The 19,255-nt window shown below is 38.4% G+C and overlaps 3 gene segments (V, D, J or C); 1 reads left to right on the top strand and 2 right to left on the bottom strand.

Moving 5' to 3' along the window:
- Nucleotides 1-262: 262 nt before the first annotated feature.
- On the bottom strand, nucleotides 263-730 carry LOC141301470 (immunoglobulin kappa variable 3D-15-like). The segment is given in 2 exon segments: nucleotides 263-579; nucleotides 682-730. Coding segments are annotated over 2 exon segments (366 nt in total).
- Nucleotides 731-5,833: 5,103 nt separating this feature from the next.
- On the bottom strand, nucleotides 5,834-6,289 carry LOC141301469 (Ig kappa chain V-V region MOPC 173-like). The segment is given in 2 exon segments: nucleotides 5,834-6,147; nucleotides 6,241-6,289. Coding segments are annotated over 2 exon segments (363 nt in total).
- Nucleotides 6,290-10,606: 4,317 nt separating this feature from the next.
- On the top strand, nucleotides 10,607-11,596 carry LOC141301468 (immunoglobulin lambda constant 7-like). The segment is given in 2 exon segments: nucleotides 10,607-10,610; nucleotides 11,283-11,596. Coding segments are annotated over 2 exon segments (318 nt in total).
- The last annotated feature ends 7,659 nt before the right edge of the window (nucleotides 11,597-19,255 follow it).

The raw sequence follows: 19,255 nt of genomic DNA, 5'->3' as shown, positions 1-19,255 counted from the left end.
TTCTGGATTTTTTGCTGTGTGGGAATATTAAACTTTGATATGTGGTGACTGACCAATCAGAATCGAGTATTCCACAAAGCCGTGAAATAGATTATATCATAATTTCCTAAATTCATCATATAAATAAATAGTCTATGAAATGTTTAATACAGTGTGTCACTGTGTTGTTTGTGATTCTCCCATCAGCAGCTGCAGTATCTCTCAGCTGTATCAGTGCAGTCACTGTGACTCTGACTGACGGAGGTTTTTGTACGACTCTTTATCACTGTGTGAACGCTGGATCATTATGGTAACTCTGACAGTAATAATCTCCTGTGTCTTCAGTCTGGACTCCACTGATGGTCAAAGTGAAATCACTGCCAGATCCACTGCCGCTGAATCTAGATGGAGTTCCAGTGTAACGGATTGATGTCTCATATATGAGGAGTTTAGGAGCTTCTCCAGGTTTCTGTAAGTACCAGTGTAACTCATCACCACCCAACACTCTACTGCTGGCTTTACAGTTTATTCTGACGTCTTCTCCTTTAGCTGCTGTTATTAATGATGGACTCTGAGTTACAGTGTACTGTCCTCTACACTCTGATAAGAACGAATAAGAATAAAATTAAGAAACAACTGCAAATAATTAACAATTTACATGTCAAAAATTGGATTTCTTTGTTAAAACTTTACTACACAAACCTTGAGCAAACAGTGTGAGAGTCCAGATGAGGATGAGGATGTTGTTCATTGTTGTTGTTTTGTCTTGTGTGATGATGAAGAGTCTGTTCTGTTCTGCTGTCAGTCATGAAGTGTTAAACTCACAGCACTATAAACACTCTCAGAGCACTGACGCATGTGCTGACAATGCAAACAAGTGGGCAGGATTTACAACAGCTTGAGCTGCTAACAAAATAGTACAGTCTTTATTGATAATATTTTACTTTCAGAGTAATATTTTCAATCAATTAGTGATAATTATATGTTGATTGATTGTAAAATATATTTTTGTTTATGTTTTGCTGGCTGCATATGAAGAACATAATAGATGAAATCAACTGAAATAAAAGAAGACATTAAAATGTCTTAAGATCTGATTAAGCAACTCCTAAAACAGCATTAGCAGCTTCACACATTACTAATCGAATTGACTTTATTTCTGTCAGACATCCACAGAAGATCATATATATATTTATATTTGTTATGCTGAAAAAAAGAACCAACGCAAAATATAGTATAAAAATATCTGGTGGTTTTGATTATGTTTTGCTAATGCCATAATCTGAATTTAACACCAGGTTTACCAGAGTTTTTTTATTTTATTTTTTATATTCATTGGTTTTTCACTTACTTAAGCTGAGCAGCCACAAATTAACCTTAAAGACACAGTTATAGCAAACAAATAAAAGACATTAAACCTTCTGAACTGAATAAAGAACTGTTTTGGATTACAACTGCAAAAAAAAAAAAAAAAAAGAACTATAATGTCTTGCAATGAAAATACATTCCCAAGATCAAGAAGATAATGAATACCATTTTATTCATTCTGTCTTTTATCACAGCACTACAATCACTCAGAGCACTGAAGCATGTGCAGACAATGCAAAGTGACTCTCAATATTTGAATAATTTACCTGAAGCTTGAAGCTCATTATTAAACATGGACTGACATATTAATGAATGTATAAACATTATGAAAAAGCTGATCAATAATTCACAGCAAAATCCCCGGTGTTAATTTAACACTCCCAGTGTTAATTGTGGACTTATATATACCAGAGGTGGGACTTTCAAGTCACAAGCAAGTCTCCCATGTCATAAATCCCAAGTCATCAAAGAGTTAAATTTAATGGGATAATTGACTAATTAAGTGCGGATTGGGCATTAGTGATGAACATCTGTTGCTAACAATCAGCATCAGTGAGGAAAAGAGAAACATCTACAACTGACTAAAGCCACAGCCTTAGATGGAATCAACTGAAAAAACACACAAACAATGTCACCATAATTGTGGTCAAGGTTTGCTTTAGTTGGTCTCTTGACCCTTTTGCTGGTTCAAAATAATTTGCTTTTAGGCAATTGTGATATTGTTTGATAGCACGCATTTATGCTCTGCTGAATCAAATCTTTGCATAACAATTTTTTTCACGCTTTTTGTTTGTAATTCATGAAGTTGTCTATTCTTATGGTTTATTGACTGATGTTTAGCCATTACTGAACTGCTATTTAAAAAAAAAAAAAAAAATTCTATTGAGCAACTGCCACTGTAATGCTTTAAATTAAAAATAAAAACTCACTATTGTTCAGGCTTTTAGGCATGAACACTTGTCATATGATCCTCAACAGTGGTGACAATAATTACTCATACTGCAGTGTATGGTAGGAGTTTTTAATGAGTAATGTTTTTTACCCAGCATGCATTGCAGAATTAAGCGTTTTGTTGATTGTGACCATTGTTGAGATTCATATGCTGGTTATTGATGTTCCCATGTGTCTAAAGTTTAGGAGGGTTTCTTTCTATTTATAAGCATTTTAAATACATTAAAAATTATCACTTTATGTGCAATCGTCTCACATTTAATTACACAAAATCTAATCGTATAATCAAAACAAAAAACAGTTTTTTATTTAGATTGTAACCAATCCAACTCAAGATTATTTCATCAAACAATCACAGCTAATATCTCCTCACTGCAGAGTGTTCAGTTCACTGCTTCACAACAGCACATGTATTGTTACATTTAGCAATCACACAATAGCGCCAAAGGGCAAGAGCCCAACCAAATGCAACACTGATCTTCATGATGGTGGCATCATTTTAACCAATAAAACATAAACATCTGATCCTCTGTAATTCTCAATAACAGCAGGTGTTCATCACTAATGCTCAGTCATCATTTAATTAGTCATTAATCTCATTAAATTTAACTCTTTGATGACTTGGGTTTTGATGACTTGGGAGACTTGCTTGTGACTTGAAAGTCCCACCTCTGTCTTTCAGATCATCAAACAAATTTAAATATTAATCAAAGATAACACAAGTAAACACAACATGCAGTTTTTGAATGAAGTTTTTAATTATGAAGAGAAAGCAAAATCCAAACCCACATGGCCCTGTGTGAAAAAGTGCTTGCCCCCTAAACTTAACAACTGGTTGGGCCACCCTTAGCAGCAACAAATGCAATCAAGTATTTGCAATAACTTGCAATGAGTCTGTTTCAGGTCAGGACTTTTGACTAGGCCACTCCAAAGTAAGTGATGACGAGGATGTGTTCATGTCCTCGGGCAGACTTAGGCAACGGCCCTACAAGATCCAGTCCGATCCGCTCGAAGGGCACCTCAATGATGGGTAAAGGAATCAGCGGGCTGGGGGGAGGAGTCCTGGGTGCCGTGCGCTGGCAGGTCGAGCAGGCTTTACAGAACCCCTTCACATCGGCCTCCAGGCCCGGCCAGTGGAAGCGGTCCCGGATCCGTTGTATGGTATTCGCTGCCCCCAGGTGACCTGCCATCGGATGGGAATGGGCCAACTCCAGGACAGACTCCGTCTTCGTTCGGGGCATGACCAGAAGCTCCTTTTCCTCCGGTAGGTAACTCTTTTGGCCAGGGTGGGGAGGACATAGCTGGGCCTGGACGAGGGTGACCGTGCTGCCCGAGTCCAGAAGCGCCCGGATGGGCTGGCTGTTCAGCTTCACGTCCGCCTCTGGAGCCGCAGGTGGGACGCGCTGATGGACGATGCAGCCCGACAGCCATGCCCGTGGAGGTGTCGTGGGATCAGCGGCTGGCATGGGCTCGTCCATTGGAGAGGGAACCGTCGATCTGCCAACTGCGCGCGAGGTGCCCTCCGGCGTGCGTCGCTCCTGGACCACCCTCCGGGGGAACGGCGGCGCTCTCTCCCCAGCCTCCCGATGGTTGACAGCATCCGCCAGCTCGATCGCCTCCACAAGGGCGAGGACGGAGGCGGGGTTCCTCATCCCCACCGCCTGACGATGGGACCGAGGCAGGGTGCGGAGGAGGCGATCGATGACCACTCGTTCCACTACCTGAGCTGCGTCGGGGTCTCCATCCATCAGCCAATGCTGAGCTAGGCGGACGAGTTCAGCGGCTTGGGCTCGGGCTGGCACCCGGGCTTTAAACTCCCACTCGTGAAATTGTTGCGCCGCACAGATGGGGGACAGACCAAGCCTGGCGAGGATTTCGCGCTTCACTTCCGTGTAGTTCTCAGCGATCACAGGGGGAAGAGAGAAATAAGCCCGCTGAGCGTCACCGGTGAGCAGGGGTGCCAGCGCCGAAGCCCAGTCTTCAAGCGGCCAACCCTCCCGGTTGGCTGTAGTTTCAAACATTTGTGAGAATGCTTCAACATCGTCGTGAGCCGTCATCTTGGGTAACAGCCGAGCAGCCCGCATTCGGGGGTCAGGTAGTGGAACTGGCTGGGCAGCTTGGGCACGAAGGGCAGCGAGTTCTTCTTCAGCTCTGCCCTGCCGAGTGGCCAGGTGTTCTACAATCTGTTGCTGGCGAATGCTTACTTCTGTGAGGCGTTGCAGTAGTTCGTCCATCTTCCACGGGGAGAGAGGGCACCGATCGATGCTGAGGGGGTGAACAGAAAGAAAAAAAACAATTTAATGCGGTGCAGTGCCAACACTTGTGTGTGATTTCTCCTGCAATGCCCGCATTCTCCACCAGATGTCACGGGGGAGAAAACACACAACAAGGTGGATAGTGAACAAAAGCCCCGGAGGGTGGATTTATTTAAAAAGTACGTGAAGAGGTGAAGGGAGAATTAAGGTGAGTGTTGCTTCGTGGCTGGTGCTCCTGTGTTGTCCTCGTGCTTGTGAAGGTGGGTGTCCAGGCGTGCTCAATCGGGCTGTCGGTCACTCGCTGCCTTCTGAGAGATAAGAGACAAAGGATTAGAGCCAGTACGTTCAGCATGAGACAGTCGTCTGTCTAAGTGTGAGCGGTGGTGGCTTTTAAAGCCAATTGATTATGATCGGCAGCTGTGACCGATCAGCCCGCGATGAGGACAGGTGTGCTGCGTTGGTTGCCAGGGCGACGCTGATGAGCCCAGAGAGACTCGTCACAGTATTTATTAAATACTCTTTTTGTTTGGACTTCCTAGGGCCTGCATGCTCCTTACAACTAAAACCCATGACAGAAGACAGGACCTATAAAGAAAAATGAACTGCATATTAAGACTTCCAGTTATTTTTTTATGTCTAAACATTAAAATTTAAATTGTAATATAAATATTATCTTATTTTAATGTACTAATTTTAATCAGACAGTTACTCAGCAAAATCCCCAGTGTTAATTTAACACTCAGAGTGTGGACTTATATAGACACTGAAGCAGTGTTAAAGTTAATGAGATAATTTGGTGATTAATTAAGTGATGATTGCCCATCATTGAAAACACCTGATGTTATAAAAACAGCAAAAATAAAATAGTATGAATAATATAAATTACAAAACTTATAATTTATTCATGCCACAGTGCATGATGGAAGGCCATGGATGAGTTTTGATTGGCTACAACATGTTTTTTGATGGTCAACATTGCTGTGATTCTTATGCTGATTCTTGATGTCTGTGTGTCTAACTTAGTTGTTTTCACTTCAAGAAATCTCAATTATTCAGGTCACTATTATATTGTGCACCTGTTGTTTGAAAAAAAAGTAACTGCATATAAATGTATTTATTCTATTTAAAAATAAATCAACACATTAATGATTAATCAAACTTTGCTAAAGATTGTCATAGTGTTTTTTGTTCATCCTCTCATTAGCAGCTGCAGTATCTCTCAGCTGTATCAGTGCAGTCACTGTGACTCTGACTGACGGAGGTTTATGTATGACTCTTTATCACTGTGTGAACGCTGGATCATTATGGTAGCTCTGACAGTAATAATCTCCTGTATCTTCAGTCTGGACTCCACTGATGGTCAGAGAAAAGTCTTTTCCACCGCTAGATCCACTGCCACTGAATCTAGATGGAGTTCCTGACTGGAGTCTGTTTGTGTAATATATGAGGAGTTTAGGAGTTTCTCCAGGTTTCTGCTGATACCAGGATAAGTAGTTGCTATATATCCCTACGTCCGTACTACACTCTATTGTAGCTGTTTGACCGAGCTGGACAGTTTTAACTTTAGGTTGAGTCACAGTGTATCCTCTGGATTCTGAGGAAAATAAATTAGTTTGCAAATCTTATTAGGCTTTTATATATTAGATTGATGTATAACATATTATCAGTATCAAAAAAGTCATCCTACCTTGAATAAATACTGCAATGGTCAACATGAGGATGAGGATGTTGTTCATTGTTGTTGTTTTGTCTTGTGTGATGATGAAGATTGTGTTCTGTTCTGCTGTCAGTCATGAAGTGTTAAACTCACAGCACTATAAACACTCTCAGAGCACTGACGCATGTGCTGACAATGCAAACAAGTGGGCAGGATTTACAACAGCTTGAGTTGGTAACAAAATCATATACAATAAAAATATAGAATACAGTATATAATTTTACCATGACTGATATATCTGTTTAGTAAAAACAGTAGTTTTGTGAGATATTTATCATTTTTGTTGACTGATATGAGTGTTTTTGGACTCTATACTGATGCATATAGTCTTGAATGAAGCATCACACAAAAGCTGTTGTGTAAATATCCTCCACACGGCCATATTTCACCAGTGATTTATTTATTCTATAATCAGCAGTGTCTAATATGATAATACATAGATAAAAATGAACAGTATTCCACTAGTCATGTGATTTTAGCATGGCAACCCAAATGAGGAAGGGCTAATCAAACAGCTGTTTCTAAAATTTTTACTTGACTGTCGTCTAGATATCATTAATGTATGTCACTGTCATGTAAATTATAAGAATAAGAATACATAACCAGTGATGGGCAAGCTACTTGGAAAATGTAGTGAGCTAAGCTAACAGTTACTCTTCATTAAATGAAGCTTAACTACACTAAAGCTACAGCCTTTGGTAATGTAGCAAGCTAAGCTACAGCATCATGGCAAAAGTAGTTCACTACATCTAAGCTATTTTTTAAAATTTCATTTTTCTATTGAACCAACATCATACAAAGTCAGTGCTCTCTCAGTGATCAATTAAATTGTCAGTCATACAGGCATGCAAGTTCAGTTTAATTGTTTATTCAACCACTCTTCCAAACCAATTTGGCAACAAAAATCTGTATCATGTACAGGGCTGGATTTATCTCATATTCTGGGGGGTTGAATTCTTTCTTGAAAAAAATAAAAACAAAAAAGCAATGGCACCAGTCTCACAATATTAAACGAATAAAACAGGGAAAACACAAAATTTGTAAATAAAATAATTTTATACATATTATTGAATAACATAGTCTATATATGGATGGGTGTTCGTCAACTGATTGCATGTCGTCAGAGTTTACAGTGTTGACAGCTTCGTAATAAATAGCCTAAAGGAAGCGCTGTAGATTTGTTGTATATAGCTACTAAAATATGACAGACCGCACAAAAACAGCACTTTAATTTACTGCCGTGTTTGAACAAAGATAGTGATTGATTTCATGAATACAGGAGCCTGATTTTTTTAATTGTCAGAATCTATAGTACATAACAAATACAAAAATAAAAACAAATCACAAACTTTTGCAGTCAAGACTGTGAATAAAAGACACGTGTGGAATGTAAGCCAGATTTGGCCCAGACTCTGTTACTATCTGGGAAGCAAAGCTAAATTCTATTGTAAATTTGTTAACTGACAGTAAGAATATATAACCGAATCAAGCGGCTATTTTCGTTTGCAGAAGGTAAAATGCATTAACGTAAAAATTTAACCGACAGGTCACAGCGGCTAGGCCTATAAGTCACATTTGTGACCCTGGACCACAAAACCAGTCATAAGGTTAAATTTTACAAAACTGAGATATATACATCATATGAAAGCTCAATAAATAAGCTTTCTATTGATGTATAGTTTGTTAGGATAGGACAATATTTGGCCGAGATACATCTATTTGAAAATCTGGAATCTAAGGGTGCAAAAAAATCAAAATACTGAGAAAATCACCTTTAAAGTTGCCCAAATTAAGTTCTTAAAAATGCATATTACTAATCAAAAATTACATTTTGATAGGTTTACAGTAGGAATTTTACAAAAAAATCTTAATGTAACTTGATCTTTACTTAATTTCCTAATGATTTTTGACATAAAAGAAAAATCAGTAATTTTGACCCATACAATGTATTTTTGGCTATTGCTACAAATATACCCCAGCGACTTAAGACTGGTTTTGTGGTCCAGGGTCACATTTTATTATATTCTGAAATAAACAGGCCTACAGCATAATGTTATGACATTATTTCCCTCACTCCACAACAAATCCTTTAACTTTAATCTTATTCAGAACAGAACAATGATGAAATAAATAAATAAATAAATTTGCCTAAACAATCCAAAACAAATTAAATGTGAAAGTAAAGATGGGCTTATGTAGACTACCTCTCTTGCGACAAATACAAATGTTTCCATATCTGCAATGTATTTGAAGCAAAATTATTATGCATTGGGTAAGCTTTGTACTTCATGCACGTCGACGGAAAATATCATGATGAGCAAAAATGTGCCACGGGACCGGTGGTCATGCTGAACTGCATGTTATACACACTATTTAAATTGACTAGTGTAACTTTTGGGTGACTGTGTTTTATTTTTCAAATGAACATAGTGTGCGCGTAAGACACGTAAGACACCAGCGCGACCAAACAGCTGAATATCATATTCTGTCATGTTGGTCATAGTAAAGGCATAATTTGCTACTGCAAAGTCCAAAGCAGTTTGAAGTATTCAGAATATTAGCAAAGATTATTATAATTCGTTTAGACTAGAACACGGTTTCATTCTTATTTTGCTATGGAACCTGGTCGTTTTATGTTTGTTTGTTTTTACTAACGAACCGAAATATTTTGCCTTTCGCCATGAATTTGACACCCACTCTCTGCCCATCTTGTACTTCTGAGTTTGAGATCTTCCCAGAGCACTAGCCTGCTTCAAATACTAAAATCAAGGCGCCCATCACTAGCATTGCAGATTATACAGTTTTCTGTTGCTATGTGGGCGCTCAGTTTTTTTCTGACATTTAGCTAAAATATCGACAACAAAAGTCTCGACAACCAGTGCTAGACTAAGACACACTTTTCTCATATCTTCGAATGCAAAAAAAAAAAAAAAAACATTAGCCTTTATAAATGTACTTTCAATCAACACTTCTTTATTTACCTCAAGTCTGCAAACACGCTGAGATGCTTCAAACTGCGTGCCGCACTTCATTCACGAGAGAGGCGGGAGGAATAATACGGTTTGACTGACAGTTTAATGAGCCAATGGCATCACAAGGTTTAGTGGCGGTGGCGTCGCTTACTGACCCAGGATCAGTGATCCGTAGCAGTTATATTTCCGATTTGAGCTTAAAGTATAGAACAATATATAGCTTGTAGCTTTTGTTGACGCTACCGCGTTACTTGATCAAAATAATAGCTTAGCTACTGAAAAGCTATTTGATTCAGAAAACAGCGACGCTACCACCACGCTACTGAGAAATGTAGTTAAGCTAGTAGCGTCACTACTTGTAGCGACGCTACTGCCCAACACTGTACATAACTTAATATAGTTAACAATAATTTGAATACATCTGTAAAAAGATCAACTCTTCTAACTGAACTGAATTGTGTCTTATATCATGAGTGCGTTTGTGTGTGTGAGAGAGGTGAGAAAACCCAGAAATAGTATTACAGTGTTATTTTATGTTATGATTGTTCAATTCAATTTTTTTACCAACTCATTTGAGTCTAGACTGAACAATGTGAGCAATTTTGATTAATTTCTCTGAAACTGCAGGTTTTTCTCTGAATCAAGATTAAGAACAGAAGCATCATTATGAAAAACTCCACAACATCATCCATGATAAAAGAGGTCAAAGGTCACCTCAGAGGACACAGCTCATGAAATATATTTCTTTCAAATGTGTTAAATCAGCAAACGACAAGAGAAAGAATGAGAAATACTCTCTCTCTCTGCTGGAGTTTGTGTTCACTCGAGTGGAATAGAGGTTTTTGTACGAGCGTTTCATGAGATTGTATCACTGTGGTGGACTTTCGGTGGAGGAACTAAACTGGTGCTCGGTAAGTTTATTTATTTCCCTTGTATATATATATTGATATTTATTGGTTTTAGAAAATGTTAAAATAGCTACAGCTCTATAATAAAAAATGTAATTAAAATTGTTATTGTCTAAATAAGACCTTCAGAAGAACTGAATTATTCATTCTGAACAAACAATTATTACGACGAATTTCCATAATGTGGACCACTTTGAGTTTTATGAGTTATCACAGGTGTATTTATTTTTCCTTTATTCATTATATGTTGTTCATATTATATTATAGTTCATATTATAGAGTCCATAGTTCATTTTCATAGAAAAAAGGGTCACACTTTATATTAGGTGGCCTTAACTATTATGTACTTACATCAAAAAATAAGTACAATGTATTAATGTGGTCATATTCCATTGCAAAACACTTTTGCTTCTATTAAGGCGGGATAAGGGTAACGTTAGAGACAGGTTTGGTGGTATGGGTATGGGTTTAAGGGTGGGTTGGAGTGTATGTCAACAGTGGTAATTACAGAAATTAATTACAAATGTAATTACATATATGTTTTAAAAAATATATAAGTACAATGTAAAAACATGTATGTACACAATAAGTACCTTGTACCAAATGATCAATTAAAATGTAAGTGCATAGTAGTGTAGGCCACCTAATGTAAAGTGAGACAGATAAAAGGAATGATTTTCAATCTTTTTTGCTAATGTTGTGCGTATAATTCTGTTTTATAATATCAGAAAAAAAAGTGCAAAATCGATATAAATTTTAGAAACAATGATTTTGTTGTTTTTGAATTATGATGTAATTTCCATGTGGTCTGAGCTGTAGTCACAAAATAGCAGTTATTTTATGGCTACAGTTTGCTATGTTGTGTTATTTCCTGTCTTTTAAATTAGTATGATTATTGAAAAATGATCATAATAATTAAAAAAAAAAAAATAATAAAAAAAAAATATATATATATATATATATATATATATATATATATATAAATCGTTATAAAAAAGTTCTATATTTCATATTTAAAAAATGTAAGAACTTTGTTACTGTATGTGTACATTGTATATTATATAATATACAAACTATGTGCAGTTTTAGATTATATAATAACAGGAACATGTGTTGTGTTTGTCTCCTGCAGCTGGTCCCACAGTGAAGCCCTCGTTGTCTCTGCTGCCGCCCTCTTCTCTGCAGATCTCTGGAAACTCAGCCGCACTGCTCTGCCTGCTCAGCTCTTACTCTCCACAGGGGGCGCAGGTGACCTGGACACTGGACGGCTCAGAGGTCAGAGACGGGGTCGTGACCAGCGCAGAGAGCGAGCAGGACGGCAGCTTCAGCCGCAGTAGTGTCCTGACCCTCAGCAAAGCAAGCTGGGAAGCGGGAGAGCTGTACGTCTGCAGAGTAACACATGATGGATCTTCTCAAGAGGCCTCGTTCACCAAGAGTCACTGTTAGTCGCTCAGAGGCTGATGTTTGTGTCCTGAAGATGAGCCGTATCTGAGTGTCCTGTGTCAGGCAGGATTCACATGAGTCTAGTGCTGCAGCTGTAGTCATTTACAACTCAATACTGAAAGAGAGCTCTAGTGTCAAAGCACTGGCTGATCTTTCAATCTGCTGTGTTTGCTGTAACATTCAATAAAGCTTCTCAACAAGCTCCATTTGTGTCTGACAACATCATTCAACTAACAGATGAAGATGCATGTAGTGTTTGTTCAGGTGTTTTCCAGAAGCTTGATCAGTAGCAGTAAATCTAGTCAAATAAAGCTCTTGGGGTTTGAACATGGTCTCTGGAGACAGAGCTGCTCTATTCTGAGAGGATCAGAGTCACTCCACCCTGACAATGCAAATGGGATTTTCAGCCCACACTCCCAGTGTCACTGTTTGATTGGTTACATGATCTGGACTGAAACACACCAGTTTCACTTCTGCTGTAGTCAAGCAGCACACAGACAAACTCATCAGATTTATAAGAGATAGTGAAAATATACATGAAAATATAGAAAACAAGATTCAGCCATTCTGACACTAACTGTGCAATAATGTAAATCTTTCTGTGGGTCAAATGAAAGCATCACATCCACCAGCAGAAGTGACTGAATGCAGTCTGTTCAGTTTGATTGACAGGGATCATATATTACACTTAAAACATGATGACCATTTTGAAACACTGACTCATTCTTTATTAGAAATACAATATTCATGTTAACCGTTTATTATATTGTTATTAGTGTCTGTGTTGTGTGTGATTGTGTTGTAGAGCAGCTGCAGTATCTCTCAGCTGTATCAGTGCAGTCACTGTGACTCTGACTGATGAAGGTTTTTTTTCAATGATGATCAGTTGCTTGTTTGAATCCTCATTCGTAAATTGAATCCCACATCTCTTTCTTACTGACACCTCAGATCTACTGCACTACACCAGAAAACATACAGAGATCATCACCATTGCCCTCTGCACCTGAATAAATAAATACATGTAAGAATTATATTTGTGGACTATAATTCAGTCTTGAATTTCAGTACAACCCACAGATTAACAATTAACACTACTCAGTGTTTATATGGGAACCAACAGTAGAGCAGTGCCAAAGTTAATAAGATAATTAAGTGATTAATTACGTGATGATTGAGTATTATTGATGATACCTGCTGTTAACACGTAGAATCACTGAAGGAAAAAGGAACAAGAACAGGAAAAAAGACCAGCAGAAACACTATGAATGACTAACAGACACAGCTTTAGACAAAATCAACTGAAATAAAAGTGGTTATTAAATCTTTCAAGATCTTAGCAGTCAACTATTAAACAGCTCCACAAACAGCATTACTATCTTCACTCATTACAAACCAGTTTGCCCTTTTTTTTATTTTATTTTTTTTACCAGAGTTAACAAGGTTTACCTGTAGTTTGTTCATGCGTTTGAAAGTACATCATCTGAAAGCTTTGCCTTGGGTTTCTGTTTGTTAATCATCTTTTAACATTACATTAACCACCATTTTTCATTAACTTCTGTGTATTGACAAAGAAAGAGATTGATGAAAAACCAGATCACCTAAAGTTCTGTTAAATATATTCAAATGACTGTCAAAAATTGGGTTGTCTTACGTAGATTGGCGATTGATTCAGTAAACAACAGTGAAGTTAAGACATTACTCAACTGTGAAATGTTTTATTAAACAAAAGCAGCTGCTATTGTAGAAAGATCACTGTGATGCATTTACACTGTGACCAGATGAACAGCAATTGTTTCTCATAGATGCAACAACAAAAGCAATATTTTTTCATTGCTGACACGTCAAAAATCATCACACAAATCTCAACAATGGTGACAATAAACAAAACATTCAGGTAAACAGATCCACTCTAAACCTCACAAAACAAGCTGTTGAAAAGTCACAACAACAACAACAACAATAATAAAAAGCAGAAGCTGCATAATTTATTCAAGCCAAAATGCATGCTGGAAAACATGGATGAGTTTTATACGCTGGATCCCATCATGCACCGCAATGTGAAGCTTTTTGTTGGTGGAAAGGGTCAAAGCTTGAGCTTATATTTGATAGATAAACATTAACCATGACAACATCTGCAGAAACAGACTGTAGTCAGATTATGAACTTGTGGTGACCTGGGGAAATTTATCATTTTAATAATAGTTTTTAAAGTGCAAACTGTCATGTGAGTCACATATCAGGCCTCAGTGTGTGATTTGTTTGATGATTCTTCCATTTGTTTATTTAGAAACACAAAACAAAGTAATACTGGTTACACTTTACAATGATCACAGAGTTAATTAATGATGATATGATGTACTGTATATGTCTATTAAATAAGCATAGTAAGTTAGTAAATAAATAAATACTATAATAAATCTCAAGTTTTTGCTATAATCTTTATGTTGTGTGTCATCCTCTCATCAGCAGCTGCAGTATCTCTCAGCTGTAAGTGCAGTCACTGTGACTCTGACTGACGGAGGTTTTTGTACGACTCTTTATCACTGTGTGAACACACAGCTACTAGAACAGTGTCTACTCTGACAGTAATAATCTCCTGTATCTTCAGTCTGGACTCCACTGATGGTCAGAGTGAAATCACTGTCAGATCCACTGCCACTGAATCTAGATGGAGTTCCAGTGTAACGGCTTGTTGCATAATATATGAGGAGTTTAGGAGCTTCTCCAGATTTCTGTAAATACCAGGCTAAACGATTACCACTATCCACTCTACTGCTGGTTTTACAGTTTATTCTGACTTCTTGTCCTTGAGCTGCTGTTATTAATGATGGACTCTGAGTTACAGTGTACTGTCCTCTACACTCTGAAAGATAGAAAAAAAAATGATGTATATTTCACATTTTACAACAAATACTGTAACTGTTGTTATGAAAGTTTCACTACAAACCTTGAGCAAACAGTGTGAGTGTCCAGATGAGGATGATGATGTTGTTCATTGTTGTTGTTTTGTCTTGTGTGATGATGAAGATTCTGTTCTGTTCTGCTGTCAGTCATGAAGTGTTAAACTCACAGCACTATAAACACTCTCATGCAAAGTGTCTCTCTATGTAAATGCTCTTCACACACAGAACAGACAGCTGTCAGTCTCAGACCACAGATGAATTATTTCATGCATGTTCGACAAAACATTAGAATCTTTACAACTTGATGAATATGAGCTATAGAAATTAGACAGACACTCTCTGCAATGAGTGTTTCATTATTTTACTTGGTTGATAATAAACATAATAATTTTAAAGAATCTGCTTTATCTGCTTTCTAAATGCATATAGATTCATACATGTGAACCACTTTGACACGAGACTAAAAACTGAGGTGATATTAAAGTGTTTAATGATGGTTTGGTGTTCTGGAGTTTTTTTTTTTTTTTTTTTTAATGGGAGATTTATAAGATGAATATTAATTTGATTAATATTTACAGAAGTCAAAATCAAAGCACAGATGGTGAAATGTTTTTAAATCTATAGCTTAAAATCTTAAAACCTGTTTCAATTATACTGGATATTATTTACTCAAAATTCAGTTAGCAAATAAAACAATATTTTATCTTTATGTCTTAGATTCATTTTTGCCTTTTTTAAATTTGAAAAGGTAACAGGCTTCATTTATAGAAATGCATGTACGATTGTATCCTAAATGATCAGTATCCTAAGTGAAACAAATTGGGAATTACAAAGACAAAAAAAAAAGAGGTGAAATGATGTGAAACTGTTCTTATCTGTACAAAAGATCATTCGTACAAACCTTTGTGCAGATTTATCCATCAAAATAATGCAACATTGTCTATAATAATGTTAAGATAACAACAAAATCAAGATGAACTGAGATTTATACAGATTAATGCATTTAGAAATAATTTCTAAATAGTTTGTAGGGAACTTCTATGCACGTCTTTTCAAACGAGGCCCCAGAACTCAAGCTAATATTTTATAATCAAATGTCACTCATTGAACCATGATAGCACCTGCAGATGGAGGAAATTATGAAACTATTCTGTGTAGTCAAATCATGAACCTCAAACACTGAAACATTTCCCCATGTCACTATTGGTTTTTCTATGTGTTGACTCTATGTATTTTTACCGTATAATTAAGCTCCTGTGAGGACACTAAACATCTGCTGATGGAGCTGCTCTATTCTGAGATGAACAGAATCACTCAAATATGAGTTTGACTGTTTGACACTTTATTCTCTGAAATGAGTCAGTTGAGTTGGACTAATGGAGAGATGAGGTTTGTTCATATTCATCAGTTCACACTGAGACTCTCAGCAGTCATACTGACCTCTGAATGTTTGAATCAGCTGTTGACTCTGTGATGAGACACTCACAGATTCACTCTGATGTGTGTCCTTCAGTATCTGTGCCACTCACAACTGAATGACTCTGGCTGATGTTTTCTTTGTTTTGAATGATGAACTAAACCAGGGTACCTCAAATCCTGTCCTGGACAGTCACTGCCCTGCAGAGTTTAGCTATTAATTCTTGGCCAAACTAAGGCTAAGAGGCTAAGTGTATCCCATCACGCATCATGTTTTGGAAATAAATAGGGAAACTTTTTTGCTAAGATCTCACATAAGGTCATGGAAACCTTTCAGATGTAAATTAAGTATTAATAATAATCTGATATTACATATAATTTGGTAGTAAAACACAGTGTTGCACTTTTTATTGAAGCAAAGATGAGTAGATTTATATTGTACAGCATTTGCAACTGCTCTTTATCACTCAATTAGAAGCACCACAAGTTAAATTGTGACTACTGAACAGATATTTAGAAATTTATTTTAAAATGCAAAGCATCGGAAATAAAAATCAAGCTTTATAATCACTTGCATATTTACAACACAAGTGTCTTCCATCAGGTAGTGAAAAGTGTGAATTTTTACAGGAGACTCATCTCATTTTAACTTGGCCCACCTAGGGACGCCAATTATGTAGTGAGTTCTGCTTTCGCCCACTAGGAAGGCGAAATAGTGTAGTGATGGCGGGTACTTGTATCACAGATGACGTTATGATTCTTGGATCACATGTCACTTAATGTGCAGTTATGAGTACATCACATAAGAAAGATTGGTGGGATATCTTACTTGTAGAACCTCTCACTGTATTATCAACACAAGGAAGACACAAGTGTAATAAAATATATTTTATTAACAAAAGATAGACAAGAGTAATCAACAACTACTAAATGAATACTGTGAAGCAGTAGACCCTTGCAGATCTACTGCTGGGAGGTCCGTGGAAAAAAAAAAAAAAAAAAAAAAAAAGAAGATGGCTTGACCCGTAGAGGTAAACGAAAGGTGATTTATTTACAGTGCGCCAAAAAAAGAAAACCATCGACGAGAGTATTTACATACGTGTTCAGTCCAAAAACAAGTACAAATAAACAAAAAAATAAAAATAAAAGAACAAAAGAAACAACAAATAATATATTCAAACGAGTATCCAGAATATACCACAGGTTAGTTTTGCTTACGACACCGCAGTAGCACGTTTGCCAACTTGATGAACAAGCCCCAGATATGAGCCTGGCCTCCCTTTTATAGGCCAGGCTCCACCCCCTACCTGGAGGGTACCATTGATCGGTAAGTATTAATCTCCTTTTAGCTCCTACAAACATCACATAAAACACCAATACACATTCTGAAACAAACATTAAACATAAAAATAAAATAAACCATTAAGACATAATAATAACACAACTAATTAACATGTAATATCTTTTTTTTTTCTCCACAGAAAAGACGACCGTTCCCCACACAAAAATCAACATTGGTTTTGTCAGACTATGATCGCAAGCGTGACGTCATAAGCGGGTGCCGCTAGATCGTTCGGTTTGGTCGTGACGTCATAAGCGGGCGCCGCTCGATCGTTTGGTTTGGCCGGCGAACGTGGGAGTCCGACTCCTTCCCACACAAACACAAAACAAAACGAACAACAAAAGAAATAAAATAAAACTTCAAACTAACAACAGTGAGTATGTGTGGTTTATTCAGGGTATGTATACTGTAAAGAGGGGAGAAAAGTGAGTGAAATGTCCGTGTGCCATCCAGATTACGTGTGTACCCGCTCTCTGACGGCTAAAACGCAGAGGTTGGAATGAAGTAAGTGTATATGTATATGTATACTGTGTATGCCAGTACTGCCGTTCCCAGCGGTGAAGATCAACTCTTCACATCACCTTCCCCCTCTCCAAGCCGCATACTGTCCGAGTAACGAGACAGGTAGTCGGCCACCAAGTTAAGCCTCTCAGGCCTATGTCATACCTTGAAACTGTAGGGCTGGAGAGCTAGGTACCATCTCGTGATGCGGGAATTGTGATCTTTCATCGTGTGAATCCACGTCAATGCCCGATGGTCCGTCTCCAGGTCAAACTCTCTTCCCAAGAGGTAGTAGCGGAGGGATTCCAGGGACCATTTCATTGCGAGACACTCCTTCTCGATCGTGGAAGACCTGGTTTCTCTGGGCAACAGCTTCCTACTCAGGCACACAACTGGCTTCTCCTCTCCCGCAGTCCCCTGGGCTAGTACCGCTCCAATTCCCTTCTCTGAAGCGTCCACTTGCACCAGGAACCGCTGATCAAAGTTGGGGCTTTGTAGGACTGGGCCGGAGCACATCCTCTCTTTTAGGGTGTTGAACGCTTCCTCACAGGCACCAGTCCATTCCACCGGGTTCTTACCAGTCTTGGTTAGTAAATCTGTTAGTGGTGTTGCAATGTGAGCAAAGTCCGGGATGAATCTGCGGTACCAGCCCACTAGGCCCAGGAAGGATCTCACATCCTTTTTCGTCCTAGGTAGGGGACTGTGCTGAATTGCTTCCACCTTGCACACCTGGGGTCGCAGTTCACCATTGCCCAGATGGTATCCCAGGTAGCTGGTCTCTTGCCTAGCCCACTCACACTTTGTCACATTCAAGGACAGGCCCGCTGCCTGGATCTTCCCCAGAGTATGCCGTAGATGTTCTAGGTGGTCTGCCCATGTATTGCTGTAGATCACAATATCATCCAAGTATGCAGCAGACCACCTCTCGCAGCCCTGGAGAACCTGATCCATGAGTCGTTGGAAGGTCGCAGGTGCCCCGTGCAGCTCAAAGGGTAGGACCGTAAATTGGAACAGTCCCAAACGTCCTAAACGCAGTGTATGGTTTAGAGTTTGGATCCAGGGGCAACTGCCAGTACCCCTTACACAAATCCAAGGTAGTGACATACTGGGCCTGTCCTATCCGCTCCAGCAAGTCATCAATTCTAGGCATCGGGTAGGCATCAAACCTTGACTGGGCATTAAGTTTGCGGAAGTTGACACAAACACGCAAGAATCCATCCTTCTTCGGGACGATGACGAGGGGGCTACTCCATTCACTGTTGGATGGTTCGATTACACCGAGTAGCTTCATCATCTCTATTTCCTCCTTCAAGGGTTTCAGTAGTCTCTCTGGTATTCGGTATGGCCGTTGTCATGAAGGAGTTGTATCTGTAAGGTGGATGCTGTGCTGTACCAGTTCTGTCCGTCCAGGCCTCTGACGAAACAGTAATGGGAAGCAATCCAAGAGGTCTTGCATTTCAGCCCTTAAGGGGTCATTCAGATGGCTCAAGTTCACTGTAA

The sequence above is a fragment of the Garra rufa genome, chromosome 25 (assembly GCF_049309525.1).
Source record: "Garra rufa chromosome 25, GarRuf1.0, whole genome shotgun sequence".
NCBI lineage: Eukaryota > Metazoa > Chordata > Actinopteri > Cypriniformes > Cyprinidae > Garra > Garra rufa.
Note: the sequence above shows the minus strand (reverse complement) of the source record. Positions and strands in the feature narration are given on the sequence as shown.